The sequence below is a fragment of the Aquarana catesbeiana genome, linkage group LG01 (assembly GCF_042186555.1).
Source record: "Aquarana catesbeiana isolate 2022-GZ linkage group LG01, ASM4218655v1, whole genome shotgun sequence".
NCBI classification, from domain to species: domain Eukaryota; kingdom Metazoa; phylum Chordata; class Amphibia; order Anura; family Ranidae; genus Aquarana; species Aquarana catesbeiana.
The window spans coordinates 274,312,669-274,336,156 of NC_133324.1; the positions used below are offsets into that span (position 1 = coordinate 274,312,669).

General features: G+C 40.0%; 1 protein-coding gene across 6 annotated transcripts in view; it reads left to right on the forward strand.

Annotated features, from left to right (window-relative positions):
- Positions 1 to 23,488, forward strand: part of ARVCF (ARVCF delta catenin family member) — a 1,066,482-nt gene that overhangs the window by 1,024,739 nt on the left and 18,255 nt on the right. For all 6 annotated transcript variants that reach the window (XM_073628741.1, XM_073628759.1, XM_073628766.1 and 3 more), the window contains 2 exons: positions 16,805 to 16,932; positions 21,838 to 21,988. In XM_073628741.1, coding sequence (XP_073484842.1) covers positions 16,805 to 16,932; positions 21,838 to 21,988 — 279 coding nt within the window. The remainder of the gene's footprint in view (positions 1 to 16,804; positions 16,933 to 21,837; positions 21,989 to 23,488) is intronic.

A 23,488-nucleotide genomic window follows, 5' to 3' on the forward strand; every position in this document is an offset into this window, starting at 1 on the left:
TGCTTCTATTGAATATTTCTTCTATTTCTGCAATATTCCCTGAGCTCTTACTAACTTACGCTGTTGGTGAATTCTCTTAACTACATATACAGCTTTGAGTTCTATCTTGTTACAGGTGCGGAGGTAGCCATAGTAACTGTGTTCAGGGGACCCCGCTGACCGTCACGGGAGGTAGTGCTGTTCCTGTAAGCCTGGCCCCGGGTTTTCTTAACCAGGTTATAAATGCCTTTGGGTGTTTATCTATATTACTTATTTCCAGCACTATATATCTCATTCATGTGATTTGGTTGTTCTCTAGTGGTGTGATATGAAGGGAGGATTTCTTTACACCCTTCTGCAATGGTTGCTAGAGGAATTAATAAGTCTATGTCATATGTGGTCTTGTCTGTTGTAAATGTAAAGAAAGCAGTGATGTCTTTCTGTATAACTACAGCAACAATCTTTCAGCTAATTGAACTGATTCTCAGAATATTTGTGACACATTTTTTTTTTTTTTTTTTTGCACATCTCGGCAGCAGAGGTCCATGCTTGCCCCTCTTGTGAAGCTTTTCTTCTTCTTCTTTTTTTTTTTTTTTTTTTTTTTTTTCTTTTTTTTTTGGTCACTACCTCCACCTTCCTGTTTTTGAGTGGCTCCTTGCACTTGCAGGGTGCTGAGGAGTCACCTGTTAGGCTGTTAGTGTGCTAACGTAGGCTACGAAAAATAAATCTAGAGTACACATCCTTGCTCTGACAGGTAGCAACTGGATGTAGAAAGGATCTTTTTGAATGAAGGGGCACGTATGCCCAGTGAGTGTTGGGACATGTAGTCCATTGACTGTTAGTAACGTGAGGAGTGTGCACTTCCTGAACGGAACTTATTAGAAGCTGTATAATGCAGCCGTAAAGTTATGAAACAATAAGTTGCGCAGCTTGATATAATATTTTGTGCATTATACAGATGTGTTTGTGGAGAAAAAAATTCTACATGGAAAAAGTACCCCCTAAGAACATGGGGAAATTTAAGGCAACTTGATAAAGAGATCAAAATTATATGTAGAAAAATTTACTAAATTTATTGAGGTAATATTAAAAAATACTAGGTGCATACATCACCAAATACGACATAAAATAGAAAGAGAAAACAATACCGTTGGTATGGTTGAGAACTGTTGGTCTCCTTAGTGGTTTGACCGACGCGTTTCAGTATTGATCCCTTCATCAGGGAATTTCTTTCAGGAGAAATTAAACAAATTACAATCTATAATAAAACATAATAAAGGTCTGAGTATATAAAACCATAGCACAGAGAATGAGCATAGTTGGGGACGAAAAAGGGAAAGGAAACTCGCCAATCAACCGGATACTGCACTTTTGCACTGCCAAAGTTTTTTAGTGTGTGTGTGTGTACATGTATAGATGAATGTACACTGATGTGTAAGACTTGTACAGATGGATCAGTACTGAAGGGACCCCCCCACTTTGATAAGTCAAACAACCGGATCAAAGAACTTTATGGGCATGGTGTTTGGCTCTGTAGAGAAACAAATGGCAGCAAACTACTTTTACAGGACATATTTTTCCCATTGTAAAACAAGTGTAACATCATTTGCAATGTTAAGGCCTCATGCACAGAGGACATTTTGCCAACTCTCCTAGACTCCTTTCCTCCTGGCAGCAGAGTTTTGGCAGAAAAAACACTTGACAGTTGTAAACTCGTGTAACCCGTTTAGGCGCTTTGGCGTTCATTTATTTGGCAAGAATAATAATTTATTAAGGCTATTGAAAAAATGTAACACCCACACGCTAAACGCGCCTAACAGGCACGTCAAACTTTTTGTCTGCCAAAAATCTGCTGCTCCTGGATGCATTGGCTATGGTTTTTTTTTCCTGCTCTAAACACCTATGTGTGCATGGACGCCAGCTAACATGCAGGGCCGTTTTAGAGGCGGGGGGGGGGGGGGGGATGCTAAACGCGCCTAGAAGCAGCAGAAAAATGTCCAGTGTTCATGAAACCTAATGGTCATTGGGCAAGCTGCAGGTCTTTAAAAAAAAAAGGAACATTACTCTTAATAGACATTGACTATTTTTTAATCTTTAGGCAAGCCACACGTGGTATGAAATTCACACAATTCCCCCATCAACACAGACAGTGCTAACAGGAGAATCCCTCCTGCCGAGCAATTGTTTTCTCCCGGTGCAAGGGAAGCCATACACGCTGGGAGCAGACGCAAGCGATAATTGCAAGAGAATCCGGCAGGCTGGTTGTACCCAAGTTGATCGATCAACTTGGTACATTCTGCCTGCCCATTAACGGTTCGTATCTCGGCCGTTTCAGATTCTAACCATTTTTGGCCTGCCTTCTGCTGCTAGCACTTGTAAAAAGATAGGAACGTATATCATATTTCCTTTTTTTTTTTTGTTTGTTTCTTAACAGCAGACCTGCCTGTCTGCTTGCCTGAGCTAAGGGCAGATGGATTTCCAGGAAGTAAATGTTACATGAATCATCTGCCCTTACTCAAGATGACCACAGCCAGAAATGCTGAGGAGGTGTTTTCCAAAGGGATTTCTCAGCAAATTAAAGCATAAAGACCTGGATGGATGGATGAACTTGCTTTGAATATTAAAAATTAAATAGCTTTTTGGTTTGTGGTGGTCAGATATAGTGTAGTTGCGCTTTAAAACCATCTATTCTATAAATACAATGACTAAAAACCTGTATCGATCAGTTATGACAGTCAGTTGTGTACTGAGGATAACCCCAGCTGGAGCGCTCGTCACTAGCTGCTAGCACATTCTGATTTCATGGCCCAATGTCCTGGAGAAGTGTAAAGATGAGGCTAGTAGAAATCATGAGAATACATAGGAAGTTGAAGGGCCCATGTCTTCCTGGTGTGATCGGGGGGGCCCTCGCTATCAGTTTTAGCAGTGGCACTTTCAAATATATTGATGAAAAATTCACTAGTTATATAAAACCTGGATTAAGATTTATACAGGATATTTTTATTGATAGCTGTCTGTGTTAATGGTAGAGTGCCTTCATTTTTCATTTACAGCTGAATAGAAAAAGGGACTGTCTTTCTAGTCTACCCTTTCTGCTGGTGTGGCCCATGTCAAATCTAATGTCCTTTCCAAAAAAGTGGTTTGGTGGTGATTATAGTGGTCTCATAAATAACAGAAGACAGGTTCAGTAGTATATGGGTATGGACCTTTAGTTGAATTTACTGTTGATGTTAATATAGATTAAAGCGGTTTTGAAACTAAAAAAAAAAAAACAGGCTGTTGGTACATGCTGGGAGTACAATTGTGCCAGCACATTTGTTTTTCTTTTCATTTAGTTCCAATAACTGCAGAAGTATTGCAGTACGGTGGTTTGCATCGCAACACACTGAACTGAAAAAAGTACTGCAAGCAACGCATTTGGTGTGAATGGGCCCTTTAACATGGGGGTGGTTCCAGTATGCTTTGGGGTTGTGTGGCACAGGAAATCGTGTATCTGCAGAGGAAAAAATATTTCCTCTCTATAGCAGCAAATTCTGGATGTCAGTTTGAAACAGCCAAGAATCTGCAGCTGAAAGGGGGATGGATTCTACAAGTAGACCATGATCGATCATGATCATAAACATAACTCAAAAACCAGGCTGAAGGCTTTGGAATGGTCCTTACAGTCCCACAACAACAAGTAGAACTATAGGTAAAAAAAAAATGTTTTTTTTTTTTTCATTTTGGATAGAGTAAGGGGAGGGTTCTAACCTCTGTCGAGTTTTTTTACCATCTGAGTCCCATTGGGGAGACTTGCCTTCACTTCCTGTCACATGTGCCAAAACCGGGACACAGTCAGCAATAAAAACCTGACAGGTGTTCTAATCAATCTCCACTCTATCCAAAACTTTAAAAAAAATGGCCTTTAGTTAAACGTTAAAGTATAGCTTTAAAAAAAACAAAATTGTAAATTTATTGCCATTTACCAGTTCTAAGTTATCTGCAAGGAAGAGTGGGCAAAAATACTTACAGGAATTAAACTGACTCCCTATTGGATACTAAAGGTCTTTACAAGCTGTGTCAGTTATTAAATACTGACTTACTGAGATTTCTCTATCTATCTCATCCTTAGTCTCATTTCCCATTATAACCAGAAAAATGTGAGTAGGCTGTCACCGCACGTTTGTAGGTAAATGGGAATTCATTTGTCATTAATTATACTTATGGAATTTCAAGTGAAAAGGGCTGTCAGTGTACATGTGTTATAAGGATCTGCTTTGCAAAGAGATTTAATGTGTAGTCCAAGCCTTTTTTGTGCAGAAGAATTAAGCTGACCATATACCAATATAAACAAATGGAAGAAATGTAAAAGATTCCTCCATCCACACAAACAGTGTTGATAAATGAGTCCCCCGCTATCCTAACTGTATTCTGAGTTGCCAGCTGTCAGAGTACCTACGACTTATTGGCTGAAGGTGCTGTGTATCTGCCAAATTTAGGCCCAGTTTCTTTGACAAAAGTTTGAATAAATTGCCTTTGGTTGCGTAGCTGGGCCACCCACTTTTAGGATTTCTGCAGATTCTTCGGGGTGGGGGGCGGCATGTCAGCAGGAGGCAGAGAAACAGCAGTACACTAATCTTCCCAGTGAATGGCTGCATGGGGGGGGGTGGGGGGTGTCAACACAAGTTAGACCAATTGGAGGACAATTGGTCGGGCTATGTTCCCAAGTTGAATGCAAAGAAGAAAACAGACCACACTGGGATAGATGTGCTTCTGTGCATGACCTAGTCAGTTTGATGGGGGGGGCGGGGCACCAGGTATTTCACACAATGCAAATAAAACAGGATATTTTTTTTTATACAGGTACATGGTAACACAAGCATTTTATCAGAAACATGACATTTTTTTTTTTTATAACATACACTTTAAGGCAGCTTTAACAAAAAACAGAATAAGCAGAAGGTGGCAAAACACTGCCCCATTTTAGGTTTTCTCGATTTAATCTTGGTATATAAGCCTCGTAGACACTTAAATGAGGCCTATTTTTATATGCACCTTTTTTCCGGGGTTCTGCTTGTTAAAAAAATGTCCTAGCCAGATAAGTTAATAATTGACTATACAAAATATATGTTGCAGCATTTTGTCTGACATATTTATTGTCACTGCAAAGTTAGCCATCTCCTCAGCAGCTATGAAATATTCATTAGTATTAATGAGAATATCAACCTCGTATATGCTAGCATCAGCATGCCCACTGTGCTTCTGAGGAGCACAGTGACATGGTCAGGCTGTGGGGAATGTCCGCTCCCAATTATAGCTTGCAGGTTAGCTCTAAAGCAGGGGTCTCCAATATTTTTTAACAAAGGGGCAGTTTATTGTCCTTCTGACTTTAGGGGAGGAGCTGTACAGCAGCCAGCAGTAGTAGAAAATTTCCTGGCATCAGTAGGAGCAAACATCGCCACATTTGGTATAAGGCGGAGAAATAGTGCCCCATCATTGGGGGACCAATTGTTGGTGTCAATGAGAGAAATGATGATGTCAGTTGGGAGAATAGTAAATGCACATATTCGCCAGCACACCAAGGATCCTCAAATGTCATCCATTGTTGCACTTTAAACTTCACCACAACCAGGAACCCTCCAATTTAAAGTTTTGGAGTGTAGGCCATATAAAACCAATACGGAGAGGTTCAAATATGGTGAGAGAACTCTCCAAGTGTGAGACTCATTGGATTTTTTTGACAGAAACTCTCACCCCCAATGGGTTAAACATGGAGCTAGATATCAATTGTTTTATTAGTGCCTATTGAACGTAATTCTTATCAGTTTGTCTGTATATTATGAATTTTTTAGTATTTTTAAAATGTAGTTGAATTTGTATATGATTTTTAATCATTATGTACTTATTAAAATCCAATGTAAACCTATATTAAATATCACGTTATTAATGAATATTATAACCTGTATTTTGTGGTATAATCAAATGTGGTAGATTTTTATTATGATTGATTTTAATATGGTAATGCACTTTAGTAAAGTGGAGTTGTAATATTAATCTGGCCATGTATATCTAAATGTTAAAGATTATCATTGCCAGCTTCTGGGAATGTATTGACCTCTGAGTGGTGTACTGATCTCAGTCTATGTGCACCTCTAGAGAACAGTGAGGTTGCACCATCAGAGGATAAAATTCCAGCTGTGATGTTTTGGTATGAATATCGGGATGCCACGTCATAAGGCCACGCCCATAGATAAAGTCGTGATGATGAAACACGTCAGGGCGTGACCTTATGGTGACCAGAAGTGACGTTTTGCGTTCCACAGCCAGGAAGAGACAACTGGAAGTAACCAGCAGACGCTGTTCTTTCAAGGTGTATGTCTTACTGCTGACAAGGGCTGCTGGTAACACCATAGAGTGCAATTTATTGTACGTTTTATCCATTGGAAAATTTTGGACACTGTTATTCTATGAAGTTGGTGACTATAGTAAAAGGTAAACGGAATTATGCTATGTGGAGTTTATTTCCTATTTATCCAAGTACCTGCAGAGGTGATTGGCGGTTCTGATCCAGCTTAAGATGTGGATGGCGTATCTCTTGGCATATTAAAGGCTGATTTTATGCTTGCATCTGGTGAGTGAGAACCCTTAAGGGGAGTGTGACGCACGTTTTGGAGGATCTTGGTGTGAGGTACACTAGTATTTTCCAGCATTAGGACCCCACATCCTGTGTCTTTTGGACTTTCTCCCATCACCATCTGTCATCTATATTTTCTCATGTGCTTATAATCATACGAAAGCTTGTCATATGGCGAAATGACAATAGCGCTGCTTTAGTATATACTAGTAGTTATAGAAGTACCTGTGGACTTTGCTGATATAAAATTTTATTTTTAAGCAGCTGCTGATTAATGCAGTAAATGTGATACATATATGTCAGTGTGTTGTTCATAACATTCAAGCTCCGGAGCGCTGAGAGAGTAGAAGGAGGCCCTGTTTTTCACTTTTTTATATATAAACTCCAAGCAAGTCGCTGAATGCACAACTAAAATATGGATATAGGAAAGGTTTTGCCTGCCAAAAGTTTTGTAATTCTGTGCAGCCAGTGTCACGATCCTGGCACCCCTGACAGACTTCAAAGCCAGAACCCCAAACACTACTGCAATGCCACACCTTGTCGGGGATAAACACAAGTCTTCTAAATGGACATGCTAATGCATGCCTGGATAATTTTTTACTTTATTTTTTATTTCCTACGTTTGCCTTGGAATTAACTTTGCTCAAAGTTAAAGCAGAATTTCACTCTCTCAATCAACATTAACTATTTTTAATCCTTATGCTGCTAGCAATAGTAAATAGGAAAGTACAGTGCCTTGAAAAAGTATTCATATCCATTGAAATTTTCCACATTTTGTCATGTTACAACCAAAAATGCAAATGTATTTTATTGGGATTTTATCTGATAGACCAACACAAAGTGCCACATAATTGTGAAGTGTAAAGAAAATGGATTTGCAGTTTTTTAACAAAAAAAAAAATTTGAAAAGACTGGCGTGCATTTGTATTCAGCTCCATTTACTCTGATACCCCCTAACTAAAATCCAGTGGAACCAATTGCCCTCAGAAGTCACCTAATTAGTAAATGGAGTCCACCTGTGTAATATTTAATCTCAGTATAAATACAACTGTTCTGTGAAGCCCTCAGAGGTTTGTTAGAGAACCTTAGTGAACAAACAGCATCATGAAGGCCAAGAAATACACCAGACAGGTCAGGGATAAAGTTGTGGAGAATTTCAAAGCAGGGTTAGGTTATTAAAAAATATCCCAAGCTTTGAACATCTCACAGGGCACTGTACTGTGGAAAGAGTATGGCACAACTGCAAACCTACCAAGACATGGCCGTCCACCTAAACTGACAGGCCGGGCAAGGAGAACATTAATCAGAGAAGCAGCCAAGAGGCCCATGGTAACTCTGGAGGAGCTGCGGAAATCCACAGCTCAGGTCAACTATTAGTCGTGCACTCCACAAATCTGGCCTTTATGGAAGAGTGGCCAGAAGAAAGCCATTGTGGAAAGAAAGCCATAAGGAGTCCGATTTGCAGTTTGCAAAAAGCCATGTGGGGGACACAGCAAACATGTGGCAGAAGGTGCTCTGGTCAGATGAGACCAAAATTGAACTTTTTGGCCTAAAAGCAAAACACTATGTGTGGAGGAAAACTAACACTGCACATAACCCTAAACACACCATCCTCACTGTGAAACATTGTGGTGGCAGCATCATGTTGTGGGGATGCTTTTCTTCAGCAGGGAGAGAAAAACTGGTCAAAATTGATGGGAAGATGGATGGAGCCAAATATAGGGTAATCTTAGAAGAAAACCTGTTAGTCTGCAAAACACTTGAGACTGGGACTGGGGCAAAGGTTCACCTTCCAGCAGGACAACGACCCTAAACATACAGCCAGAGCTACAATGGAATGGTTTAGATCAAAGCATATTCAGGCCTCATGCACAATGAACGTTAAAATAACGTTATAAAAAATGACAGTAGCTTTGCAGTGAGTTTCAACGTTTTTTTAATGTTTTTGTAATAGCGTTGTTCAGCGTTTTTCCGCCTTAGCCTTTTTTTTTTTTTTCACTGGATCAAAAACGTTAAATGCTGGTGAGCCATGTTTTTGAGCATTTATCAGCGTTTATGCGTGTTTAACCTTTTTAAGTGTTTTTTTGTGGTCAGAAAAACCGCTCCTGAACGCGATTTTAGGGCCTTTCAGACAACAGCCCATAAACTCCACTGCTGATAAACTGCCAAAAACGCCCATGTGTGCATGGACACATAGGATAACATAGAGGGGAGTTTATGGGCTGTTAAAAAAAAAAAAAAAAACGCCCAAAAACGGCCATTTATGACCTCATGTGTTAGAATGGCCCAGTCAAAGTCCAGACCTAAATCCAATTAAGAATCTGTGCCAAGACTTGAACATTGCTGTTCAGACGCTCTCCATCCAACCTGACAGAGCTTGAGCTTTTTTGCAGAGAAGAATGGGCAAAAATTTCACACTCTACATGTGCAAAGCTGGTAGAGACATACCCAAAAAGACATGCAGCTGTAGTTGCAGCGAAACGTAGTAATACAAACTACTAACTTAGGGGGGCTGGACTCAAATGGATGCCACACTTTTCACAGATTTATTTGTAAAAACTGTTGAAAACCATTTATCATTTTCCTTCCACTTCACAATTATGTGACACTTTGTGTTGGTCTATCACATAAAATCCCAATAAAATACATTTACATTTTTGATTGTAACATGACAAAATATGGAAAATTTCAAGGGGTGTGAATACTTTTTCACGGCACTGTATGTTATTTGTTTGCTTTAAACTTTAATATTCCGTCAGTTACTTCCTGGTTTCCAGGCCTAGGCAAATGTCAAAAATCACAGCAGTCTTCAGGTGGGGAGGAGGTTTTTTCAGCTACGCACGCTGTCCTGCTTGCATGCCTGTGCCAAGGACAGATGGATTCCAGGAAGTAAATGCTGCATGAATCAACTGCCGTTACTCCAGATGGCCATGGCCAGAAATGCTAGGGGGGTTTCTCAGCAAAATAAATCGTGGAGACATAATTGAATGGGTGAGTTTGTGTTGAAAATTAAAAATGAATTAAATAGCGATTTTGGTTTGCGGTGCTTAGATGCAGTGTAGTTCTTCTTTTAAGGAGTGGCTCAATTTTATATTAAAGAACTGTATGCTTGAATTAAAAGCATACTCTCCCCTTTATACCATGTTTTATGTTATATCCATACCCCCCTAAACTGCACCCACTTACCTCAATCACAGGGTTTTTCTCCCTGTAGGCGTTTGTTCACCTTTTAGATTAGTGCGGCTGTGTGCTGCTCCTCCTGCACAACCATATCAACCATGTCATCCATTCACAGATTCATTCACAAGGAATGAAAGACTAAGGCTGGCCATATACGGTTCGAATTTCGTGAGAATTTTCTTTCGAAAATCATATGAAAGAATTTCCGTATGAATTTCGCACCATTAGTGGGCTACAACAACGGACAATTTTCGTGCGGCAATCAAATTTGAGGAATCGGACATGTTGGAAATGTTTAGAAAAATGATGGTTGAATCATGTGAGAAATGTAATCAGAAAAGAAAATTTACGGAGAGAAAAGAAGATTCCCGGCCACGAAAATTCTTTTCTGTAGCAACATTCGGTGAAATTGAAGGCTTGGTTGGCCGAATTTCGAAAATCAATGGTGGCATCATCTGATCACAAAAAAAAAACAAACATTCTGATTTTGAAAAGAAAATTTGTTCGTAATTCGACTGTGTATGACCTGCATAAGTCCCTTCTGCTAACACAGAAGAGAAACTCTTAGATCTCCCCGGAGAACAAGTTTGTTGATGTATGCACTTGTAGTCCATTGATTACTTCTTCCATCCCATAGAGCTGCGGTGATGACTTTAGGCTGGGAAAGAGTCTTCAAGACCCTGTGTGTTACACCGGTGATGAAGTGATAGTGCTTATAATACTAGGCAGGCTCAAATGCAAAAAAAATGTTAAATACACAAATTTTTTTCATCATTGCATTTATTTATGTATTTTTTTTAAGGTGGACTATGCCTTTTAGGCTTTACATGATTTTATAAACCTTTTTATACCTGCTTATCAAAACTGGAGATGTTGTTTCAGCATGTGATGAGAAATATTAGTACCTCTGGAAAGGGAAGTGTTACATGGCACTCTGCACATGGTGTATATAATCCTGTAGATGATGCTGTGAATATGCTCTGTGTGCTGTTCAGAGACTCCTTGTCCTTTCCTAAGTACCCATCGGGATTTGTGCCCAGGGATGGGTGGGACTTGTGAAGGTGGCTGTGATAACTGGGCTGGAGAAGACGGCTCAATGTGATCAGTTTTATGTCTGGGAAATTGTGGACATAAACAACTATTAAAGCACGTACTTTCTATGAGCCTTCTGGTGTTTGGATCTAAGTTTTTCAACAGCTGGTACATTAACCCGTTTACTTCCTCATGAGTTGTAGGGCGTCTGAGTTCCTGCTGCAAACAATATTGTTTGGTGGCTGCGTGCCCAAGAATGCAGGGTCTGGGGCTCTGGGTCCTTGTCTAAATACATAAACAATAGCAGGGGGCTGCTTGCAGACAGAGTGAATGGGAAACAGCAAGTCCTAAAATACAGCGCCTCCCAGGATGTGTACGTGCAGATTGTGTTTTCATTATCATTCCGCTTTAGCCTCAGTTTACCTTCTCTTAAAGTTGTGCCTTGTGAGAGGGAATGGTCATTGAGAAGATGAGGAAAAGGGGAAAGAAATGCAGGCGGATTTGGGCATTTGCTGTGTTTGCATGGTTTACAGTACTTGTGTGTCATACTCAAAACTAGTTCTGTGATCAAACCATCCATATTAATGTGTGGGCATACCTACCCAGATTCCAGTTATAATGAGGTGTATATACACCAGAAACACACCCCTATTTATGTGAAAACCACCAAGAATTGATATACAAAAAATGATTAAACCTACAAGTACCTATTTTTACCATTACCTTTCCTTTTTGCATTTCATAATAATGTGTTTATTTAGTGATTGCATGAAAGGTTTAGTGTAGTATAAGGCTTTAAGTAGTTCAATAGTACGTTTTTAATAGTAGACCAGCAAGACGAACACCTTGATAGAAAAGAGGGAATGAGAGTTTTGGTACCAAAAGGACCATCTCTTCAAATCGGGTACAGTTTGGAGTTATGTAGAGGATTTATTTTATTACCTCTTACAATTGTTTAGATCAGGGTTTTTCAACTAGGGTTTTTTCCAGAGTTTGCTAGGGGTTCCTTTGTGCCTGTCAGATAAGTTCCTACTGACATCACTGATCTTTTTAGCTATATGCAAGTGGGCAATTGTTCTATTTGGCAAGTATAAGGAGCATTCTTCCCACTGACTATCACGCTAATGTACCAGTTGTAGATATGGTATTTTTTAGCAGGGGTTCTCTGAGACCAAAAAGTTATTTCATGTGTTCCTCTGTGTTGAAAAGGTTGAGAGTAGATTTAGACTATTCTGCCTCAGTAGCTTGGCCATAGATTGATAGGTAGCAAACTCTGATGGGTGGAAAGAATCCTCACCAATCCCTCACTGACCCACACTTTGCTGCATCACTGCCCCTCTCAGGAGCTGCTACAAGAGGTTTTCCCTGCTTGGCCGTTTGTTAAATGCAGTGTGTGGACAGTGCATACCTTTTCTTTATAGAAGTCAGCATCCACACACGTATATTATCCATGTTGTGTGATTTATTTGTGTTTATTTCTATGGTTTGTCTGCTTGCTTTCCCTATAAAAGCCTGGTTACCTCTATCTTCATGATGTAAGCAATGCTCACTTTGCCATGTATAGGCATGTTAAGAGCGAAGTCTGCATTTGAGATCATCATCATCATCTTTTTTTTTTTTTTTTTTTTTTTTTTTTTTTTTTACCTGCTTTGTTTGTTGGATGGATTGTTTACCTTTTTGTGTGTATACGATTTTTTCTCTTTATTGACAATAATAACGTAAGATAATATAGGCAATTTGGTGTTTTTTGCTCTGTATCACAGATCAGCAACCTTTTCCGCATCAAGTGTCAATTTATAAGCATTAGATAACTGGCATGTCTGGGAACAGCATGCTGTATTCATATAATTTGTGTTCAGTTTTTGCCCTTACAGTTGTACTGCTAATGGCAAGTTAAAATCCTCAACCCCGATTCCTGCACCTTCAGACCTCAAATCCGCTCCAATGTCTGTACCTTCAGGCCCCAGATTAGCCCCAATGTCTGTACCTTCAGGCCCCAGATTAGCCCCAATGTCTGTACCTTCAGGCCCCAGATTAGCCCCAATGTCTGTACCTTCAGGCCCCAGATTAGCCCCAATGTCTGTACCTTCAGGCCCCAGATTAGCCCCAATGTCTGTACTTTCAGGCCCCAGATTAGCCACAGTATCTGTACCTTCGGTCCCCAGATTGGCTCCAGTATCTATAGCTTCAGGCCCCAGATTAGCTCCAATGTCTGTACCTTCAGGCCCCAATGTCTGCACCTTTTAGTCCCAAGATTAGCTCCAATGTCTGTTCCTTCAGGCCCCAGATTAGCCCCAATGTCTGTGCCTTCAGGCCCCAGATTAGCCCCAATGTCTGTGCCTTCAGGCCCCAGATTAGCCACAGTATCTGTACCTTCGGGCCCCAGATTAGCTCCAATGTCTGTACCTTCAGGCCCCAATGTCTGCACCTTTTAGTCCGAAGATTAGCCCCAATGTCTGCGTCTTCAGGCCCCAGATTAGCCCCAATGTCTGCGCCTTTAGGCCCCAGATTAGCCCCGATGTCTGCGCCTTTAGATTTCTGATCCTCTACAATGTCTGCACTTTCAGACAAACCGAATTCCTGTATTTCAAACCTCGGATCAGCCAGTTCCTGAACATTAGTGGCGTCAGAGTTTGGTATGAGGCTCTAGGTGCAGAAAGCCAGGCCAGGCTTTAAGTGACTGCCTAGTGAGCTACCGGTTACAGCCTGTCAGCTCTGCTTCCAGGTGCCACTGAAAGGCTTTGCTGCCTGTTCAGACACCCCTGCTGTGCTTTGCTCCTGGTCTATATTAGGGATGTCGTATTTTGCAATGGGTTTCAGAAAAACACCAATATTATAGACAACAATCTCCCTATGTTAAGCAAAATTATCAGTATTTATAAAACATTTAAAAACAATCCTTTGACAGACTGATAAGCAAATTCCCACTGATACCAGATTTGAAGGTCTGACTTCACCTAGGGACCTACTGTGTGTGTGAGAGCGTTTGAGTTGCCTTCATGCTATCATTTTGTTTTCATTACTGAGCACACATTTTTTTTCTTTCATTTTGTGCTATAAATACCTTGTTTTGTCATATACAAGTTTTTAGATTTGTTCTGTATTGGCTCTTTTTCGGGAAGCAGAATCAACCGTTGCACAATGTAGATGACACACATAAATAAATGACAGGACAAATCACATAGTATACTGTTTTCAGTAAACCTGTGCAGAATAGGTTTGCACTGAGGGGAATAAACCGTAAAACACAATTGCCGTGGAGTGCCAAAGCACTGCCCACATATTTAAAGTGAGATTTTGAATGGTACTTGTCATTGCTGGCATGTTGGGAAGGTTAGGTCACTGGTGACCACTCTTATTCTTTTCAGCCATTCTGACAAGCAAATTGTCAACACCAGGTAGTGTCTGTTTGCCCTCTCCTTCCACCCCCACACATTTATTTTTTCCCATTCATATAATGAACTGCCTCATTGGCCAATAGGAGTGTGAGTAAGAGGCAGGCCAGCTTCAGCACCCAAAGAAGAGTCCTACTTGGGGGGGGGGGGGGGGGGGGGGCGGGCGGTAAAAGGGTAACCCTGAGAACTATGTTGCTTACCATTACTGAAAATAAAAAAATCTTGTCCTGGTAGTAACTCAGTTCTAAAGCCATTGGATCAGCATCACATCTAATCAACTAGCAATTCTGGGTGAGCACAGCAATGTTGGCATCAACAGTTTCCACCCTCGATGTCAAGATTAAGGCCTACCTAATATGGTCGATAACATAAAGCCTGCAGAAACTCCTAAACTCCTGAACACATTTTATTATCAACTTTCAATTACTTGTAGAGCATCTGCAAGCCAGGCCACTCAACATCTGCCCATCTTGATGGGTGACAAAGTTGCATTTCGTTGTTACTCCAGAGGTCTCAGTAGTTTTGTATCTTGCTAGAAGTTCTTTGCAGGGTTGGATCCAGGAGTTTGTCTTGAGCAAAGATAAAAGACTACGGTTAGGTTGGTGTTGCTTTTGGCTCCAGAGGGTCAGTTGCGGTGTTTAAACAATCATTTTTTCTTATGTTTTTTTTTTTTAGCGTTGGTGTGAACCCAATGAATAAATACCTCCCAACCGGCCTTCATTTGGAGGGATTTGCCCCTCTATTGCAACAAACACCCCCACCTTTCTTTCTCGGTTGGCCCTCTTTTTGGCCTGATGTAAGGGTTTTTACCAAATGTTGTTTAGCTATCAATTGTTTTACTGCACTAAACCTTTTGCTACTTTTCAAATCCATTTGTTCTTTTGAAAAGTCCAAATAAAAGGAAAAGTAGTGATTAAAAACTATTTTTTGTGCATTAATCCACTTGGCCTGTGTTACTAAAGGTGTGGCAGGAACATGTCAGTGCATGACATAAGGTGTCCCTCTATCCCATCTTACACAGTTGGTAGGTACGCCTATATAACCTTTTGCACGTTAATGCACTTTCAAGTTATTTTCAGTCTTTTCTGCAGCCTTTAATAAAAATGAATACCTGGCTATCTTGCCATGAAGGTTCTTGTTCAGAAATGTTGGGGAGGTTTACTAAAACTGGAGCACTCAGAATCTGGTGCAGCTGTGCATGGTAGCCAATCTAACTTAATCGTGTTCAGTTGAGCTTTGACGATAAAACCTGGAAGCTCATTGGTTTCTATTCAGAGCTGCACCAGATTTTGCATGCTCCAAATTTAGTGAATCCCTTACTTTGTGTTTTACAATACTGTTCTAGCCTCCTGCATTGTTCCACTCCAGATAGAGATTACGTGGCCATGCCATATTGTTCAGGCTCGGTTTATTGTTGTCACCGCCGTGAAACTCACTCTGAGAAATGTTGTGCATGCATGTAAACATAAAGTGGCTGCAAAAACGGCAGGAGATCTGCAAGACTGGTATTCAACAATTAATGAAGATAGTATTCCATTAAAATACAAAATGCCAATTGTTTGATACACAGTGCGTTAGTAAACAGAGTTTACATATGCTTTAATCCTGTTAAGCTCAATGGTCATATGCTGAGTTAAACTAAGTGAGGCTGATTTTAGCCTGTGCTGGTTCCTATAATGACAATAGAAATACTGGGATATTAGATGTGTACAAGATTCCTTGGTTTTGACCTTGAGATGATGCATAGGAATGTCTTTACTGCCCTCTAGTGACTGCATGTTTCATTAACTATAGGTGAATTCAGTGAGGCAGTACTTTGAAAGCTTGTGTACTATATTCTGCACAAATAATTGGAGGACTTAAATTTAGATGTTTCAGTTAAAATGAGATTGATACAGTTTAGTTTCCTTTACTTCATCTACTATAAAGTGTATTTATGTAAATTAAATATCTGCTCTGGTAAAAACAACCAGAATTTAGTTCTAATCTGTGCTAAAGACTAGTGGCTAGAATCTGGTGTCAATGGGACGTTTTTTCTAAATGGAGAAAAGGCCAGCTGACCCACGCACACTGTGCACCATTCTCCCAGGATCTGACCTGCTCTCCATCAGTTTGCCCCATCTATTCCAGAACCCAAGTTTTAAAACAGTCCTACTAGAAAACCGTTTATATAAACCTTGCATTTATCTCCTCCATTTTTTACCATCACAGATAACTACAACACATTGGGGTTATTTACTAAAGGCAAATCTACTTTGCACTACAAGTGCAAAGTGCAGTCGCTGTAGATCCGAGGGGGACATGCAAGGAAAATAAAGAACAACATTTTAGCTTGTACACGATTGGATGATAAAATCAGCAGAGCTTCCCCTCATTTCAGATCTACCCCTCAGATTTACAGTGACTGCACTTTCAAGTGCACTTTGAACTTGTGGTGCAAAGTGTATTTGCCTTTCGTAAATAACCCCCATTGCCTTATAAATAACCTAACATTGCCATTTTGTAATGCCAGTACTTTGGGGTAATTTAACAACGACTTAATTGCTTTCCCTTGAGGGATAATACAGAACTGTAATATTTTATTTTTCTGTTTCCGTGTGTTTAGGTTTTGAACTTTTGTACCAGCCAGAGGTTGTACGACTATATCTGTCTATCTTGACTGAAAGCCAAAACTACAACACACTGGAGGCTGCAGCAGGAGCTCTGCAGAATCTGAGCGCTGGAAACTGGACTGTAAGTAGGCACCAACTGGTTTCAAAGGAAAGCCTCTCATTCAGGAACATTTCATGCTGACCTTCCTGATTCCTAACAGTCAGCAGTCTAGCACACAATAAATTACTTGTAAATCACATTGTTGGTTTTTATGTAACCTTAACATAACCATAACAACTGCTGACCATTCTGAATCATTATCAATATTTTGTGTTTTATTCATTTACACACTGATTTTCCTTATACTCTTGAAGTGTATGTCAAACCAAAAACTTGGTGGGGAAGTTTAGAACCCCCTGCTATCTGGTAATCCATTAGATAGATTTCTCCCTACTCTGTCCTGCTAAAAATGATTTCAGTAGACAAAGTGACAACAGGGACACAAACAAAATAAAAAGCTGTTCAGCCGCCTACTACTTTATAAAATATTTTTATTTTGGTCTGTGTTGGTATTGGAGATTTCCTTGCACTTCCTGTTTGTTAAGCTGTCAGCAGGACAGGTAGTGAGGATAAATCTCTTTACTGAAGTCCCAAATAGCAGTAAAAACCTGTAAGGGAGGTTCTAATCCTTTCCCACTCTATCCAAACCCATGGAAATAGTTTTGGCTGGATTGACACTTTAAAGCCCAATTAAGTTTTACATTATACCTGGGAAAAGTAAGTACATACATAATTTCAATTTTTGTTTTATTTTTTCTGTCCATGACATAGTAAAGGAGATTTTACATTACTTTTTGTCCCTCAGACAGTTTGTGTCCACATTGGAGAAATTTCCAATCTATGCTAGTCCTGACTGGAAATGAGGAGAAATCTCTCCAAAGTGAATACAGACTGCAGCATTAACCTGTAAGGGGTTCTGTGTCTTTTTTCCCCCACTATGTTTACAATAAAAAACTGCTTTGGCTTAAAGGAAAGGGCTAATTGTGCATACAGTGGGAGAATGGCAAGGCAAAACATATTTAAAAGGGTGTGTAGTGTTTGGCAGTATTTCCCAACATCACAGATTTTTTCTTTAGCAAACATGGAGAAGAAACCTACCAATTACAAGTTTGTTGCCCAGTTTTTCTGACCGCTGGCTTGAGAGCTGTACATCAAAGCTGCATAACTGGCAATATTTCATACATAGTTGTCAACCTTATCAATAGCTTTGACGTGAAATGTATTTATAATGTAACTCCAGGCCTGTTAACACGTACATAAGTATGATGTTTAGACATCGATACAGGACACCTTCTAGAAGGATAAAAGCAGCATTTTGGATAGAAGGCATACTTTTGTTGGAATGTATTTCTCGGTCACCCCAAAAATACAGAAGAAAACTCTTCTCAGAAGGTACATTCCGAAACTTATTTTTTTCACAATCGAGCTCGGTGTCCCCCTTTTAAAAATTTGAAAAAAAAAAAAAGGGGGGACACCGAGCTCTTCAAATTTTTAACTTAATCTTACCCCCTTCAGTTAATTGCATAGATGTTCAAATGCTGCACGAAAAAATTTGTTATCGCTGTAATTACCTTTTTATTGTACTTGTGGCACTTCCTGTCTCTCCTCCCATGGGAGTAGGCATGTTTATTGCCTTTCCCCAGCACCGCACTGTCTCCTGGGAGCTTAGTGTCAGGCTTCCCAAGATTCAGTGCGGGAAACAATGATCATGCGTGTGAACAAGCTGTGAATGAACAGCATTCACAGCATCCAGGAAATCAATGCTTGTGGGCTTCACATGCCCACAAGCAAGATGGAAACAACCAGCATCACATTTTTTAAGTTATTCTTCAGTACGAAAACAGAGGCAAAAATATTATACCCAAACTGTGAGTATTATTTTGGGATTAGCAAAGTGTCTCAATGACCTAAAGAAAGAAGAAAAGATTGGTCGCCGGACTCCCGCTTTAATAATTCCAATTTGTTCTTCCTTCAGTCTGTCACATTTGCCTCACACTTACTCAGCTCAGGAGTTTTACTGCTGAAGGTTCAGCTTGATGATCCATCGCATATAAAAATGCCCTCAGAGAAATAGAGGAAGGAAATTGTCAGGCAGAAGGAACAGTCTGTCATACTTTTAGCTGTACGAACTGTAATGGATTTTTTTTCCATAGTGTACATTTGCATTAATTATCAGTACAAATTGCTGCTCATGCACTGACTGTGCCTCACTGGCCTTATTAACATTTGATTTGCCAGGTATTATATGTCCTGCAACACTTTTCTCAGTTGTAAGTTTGTGGTTTTTAGTAGGCATTTAGGATTCATCAACCAAAAATATTCCTGCAGGGCAGCCAATTAAAATGGTGAAACATTTAAGTTAAAACTGGTTGCTTAACCACTTCCAGCCCGCCCTATAGCGGATTGACATCCGGGAAGTGGTTCCGTTATCCTGACTGGACGTCCAGCAGGATAACATGCCGCCGCGCGCCCTCCCGCATCGCGGCGATCGGTGGAGCGGTGTGTCAGCCTGACACACTGCTACACCGATCTTGGTAAAGAGCCTCCGGCGGAGGCTCTTTACCACGTGATCAGCCGTGTCCAATCACGGCTGATCACGCTGTCAATGGGAAGAGCCGTTGATCGGCTTTTCCTCACACGCGTCTGATAGACGCGAGTAGAGGAGAGACGATCGGCGGTTCTCCTGGCAGGGGGGGTCTGCGCTGATTGTTTATCAGCGCAGCCCCCCCCTCAGATCACCACACTGGACCACCAAGGATTGCCACTAGGACCACCAGGGAAGGGGCAACATGTGGATGGCCAGGTATGTACCCCATGGCCATCCACATGTGCCCAATCAGTGCCCACAAATGGGCACTGATTGGCACCATTATGTTCCAGATCTGCCCAGCAATGCCACCAATATATTTTATCAGTGCCACCTGTCGGTGCCCATCAGTGCCACCCATAAGTACCCATCAGTGCCACCCATATGTACCAATCAGTGCCGCCTACGAGTGCCCATCAGTGCCGCCTACGAGTGCCCATCAGTGCCGCCTACGAGTGCCCATCAGTGCCGCCTATGAGTGCATACCAGTGCCACCTATCAGTGCCCGTCAGTGCCACCTCATTGGTGCCACCTCATCGGTGCCCATCAGTGCCGCCGTATCAGTGCCCGTCATTGAAGGAGAAAACGTACTTATTTACAAAAAATTTTAACAGCAACAAAGAAAAACTTGTTTTTTTTCTAAATTTTCGGTCTTTTTTTATTTGTTGCGCAAAAAATAAAAACCGCAGAGGTGATCAAATACCACCAAAAGAAAGCTCTATTTGTGGGAACAAAATGATAAAAAATGTGTTCGGGTACAGTGTAGCATGACCGCGCAATTGTCATTCAAATTGCGACAGCGCTGAAAGCTGAAAATTGGCCTGGGCGGGAAGGTGTCTAAGTGCCTAGTATTGAAGTGGTTAAAGTGTATCTGTAGGCATTTAGGTCTGGATAGGTAAGACAGGTTTTTTTTTTTTTTTTTTTTTTCAACCCCGGACAGGGTTGATTACCACTGATTTAAAAGATAAACCACTCAAATACTACACTATGGGAGCCCTCTCTGCTTTTATGTTTTGAGTGACACCGATTGATACAGATTCAGCAGCCTTGGATGTCCTATAGGTTTTTGGGAGACTGAATTCCCTGGGCTCGGTGAGACCAACAAATTGGTCTTTTTAGCTGGTAAGGAGAATACTTACTCACCTCGGGTGTTCCGTCTCACTGGATGAGGGATCCTTCTTTTCACCATCTGTTGGTTGCATCATTCATTGGCTAATTTTCCTTTTTGCAAGATCAGCGGGACTTATTTAAATTTTATCACATATGTTTTTTATGTTTTCACTTATGATTATCAGATTCACATCACTTATTTATCCTAAGTCATGTATATTTGGAGTATATTAACCCACGGCTGAGGATTCATATTTTCACTTTGTTTATGTGTATACACCTATTTTATATTTGATGTATTTACTTTGTTTTCATTTGATTGGTTTAATACCAGGTGATTCAATATTCACAACATTCATTTAATAGAACACAGATTATTATTTTTGGAGTAAATACCTCCACCTTGGTTTTCTGTTTTTAGCTTGTTTTCACCATTTCATTATGTCAGCATTTACTTTTGGTGAAATTTTCTTTCTCATTTAATGATTTTAGCGCTGCACTAATTTATATTATAGGGTTTTTTTTGTCTGTTTCCCCATTTGGGAGATGTCCCCTTTTTTTTGTCCTGTGAAATCCACAGTTGACACATGGACAGGGTTAGAGGAGTTCCTACACTTTTTACTTTATTAGTGATAAGTGGGATTGGACCTTTGGAAAGATTTAATCTTGCTTCCAATTGAATCTTCAGGACAGGAAGGAAAGCGATATCTCAATGTGACAGATGGAAAAATAACAAAACAGGGTTTTAACCATTACCTTTACCATTCAAAACTAGAAGAATGCAGAGATTATTGTGTAGGGACTGCAGGAAAATCCTGTTTTTACCTCTGATGGTTGTTAAAGTGTAGAGAAGTATGACCTTTTCTTACTGCATCCACACTGGGACATCAGACAGCCTTGGTAAGCATAGTACTGTTAAATTGCACATATCCCTAGCACACCTTTCATAACATGCAGGCCCTGTGTTCTCCTTTGTAGAAGAAATAACTAGTTTGCAGCACTGTCTATCAGTAGGCTGTTGGCTGATGTACAACATTTATAATTTATCAAATTCTGCTTTCCCATATCATGTCATGAATAATATTGCTTGAGGTAGAGTAGTAGCATATGCAGTGTGAAAGATAATTAGCAATTCTTAGGTAATGCATCACACAAACACATTTCTCACAGCTAAATGGAACAAATCATTATAGAAAGACAGTAGCATTCTTATTAGATATTACACCACCCTATGGCCCTCTAACATTCTGTATAAGTTAATTTAATAAGAACTGTCTTCTGCCTTTCAGTGGTCGACCTATATCCGTGCTACAGTCCGCAAAGAAAGAGGCTTACCGGTGCTTGTGGAACTGCTTCAGTCAGATTCAGACAAAGTGGTTAGAGCTGTGGCTATAGCTCTGAGGAATCTTTCTATGGACAGACGCAACAAAGACTTAATCGGTGAGTTCCTTTTTATTAGATGTCAATTTGAAAAGTAATTTTTTTTTCTTTTTTTAAACTTTATCCCCTTGCCTACCAATGTACATTTTTAAACATCCTGGTATTCAAGGGGATAAAGCAATCTTGGTATGGAAGCAGCCAGCGATTTAGTTTTTATGAGAAAATAACTCGGGTGTCTCTAGAGCTGACTTCATCACTATTTATTGGTGCTCTGAAAGTGCACCCTCTGCAGCTGGCACCCATGGAGATTGCTCATTCTGATCCCCTTTTGCAACTAATTAACCCAGCAGCAATATACATTACATCACTTCTGGTTTCAGTGGAGTCATTCTGCAGTTATTGTAGCTGTGTGTTTGATTAGCTTCAGTTGAGGGCAGGGAGATCTTGGGGATTAACTGACCCCTGATGTCTTTATAAACAGGATCAGTCATCTGACCATGCTAGCACATAGGAGGCTTGTTAGCCTCCTTGTCATAGCAGTAAAGTTAAATGGAGAAAAAAAGTGTTAAATTGTAATAAATTAAATCAACTATGAAAAAAAAATTTGAAGGCACCTCCATCATCCCTATACACACACCCCAATGCAAAAATGCATCGTGCATGTGTAAAGAAATGTAGATTTAACCACACATGGGAGGTATTTCTGCAAGTGTCAGAGTAAAAACAGTCATTCTAGGGATCACCCGTAAGGGCTTTTAAGTACTATAGTTTTTTGCAATTTTACGAGCACGCACAATTTGAGGATTATCCATTTACTTTTTGCAACCCCATGTTTTTATATTTTACTGAAATATTAGGTATAATATTGTTTACACTAAAATTCATGTTAGTGTATTGTTTCTGGAAATATGCCTTTGATAAACAGCTGCGCAAATATCTTTTGACCTAATACATTGCAACTGCAGCTATTTTATTCTCCAGGATCTTTGCTTTCAGAAAATTGTTATTGTCTTGCAAACAATGCAGGTACATGGCAATATTGTCTGTGTTGGACATACATTGCCACCAGTCACCTACTGTATATACTTTGATTCCTGCTGTCATTTCCCTTGTTAGACTTTGATCTGAGTGAGGGACGCAGGGCATTCGACTTTTAGCACTCTTACTTTAATGCTTGGTGGAGACCTAAATTATCCTGGAGAATCTGATCAGGTCAATCTGTTGAATCTCTGACATTTGGTCTTGGGTTTTGAGGTCCATTTCTCTTTAGAGATTGTGCTGATCAGCTAGACTTTGCAAAATAGATCAAAATGCCTCTCAATAAACATGCTTGCTAACTTTCCACCTCCTGCATTTCTGGATCACATATACAAAGACTAAAATATAGATTAAGCTTCTGGTAGCTTTCGTTTTTTGGATCTAAATTCAGTTTGGTTTCTATGGGTATCCTCTTATGTAGTGTTCTATCATGTTTTATTCTCCAGTATGTATATATATATATATATATATATATATATATATATATATATATATATATATATATATATATATTATGGAGCA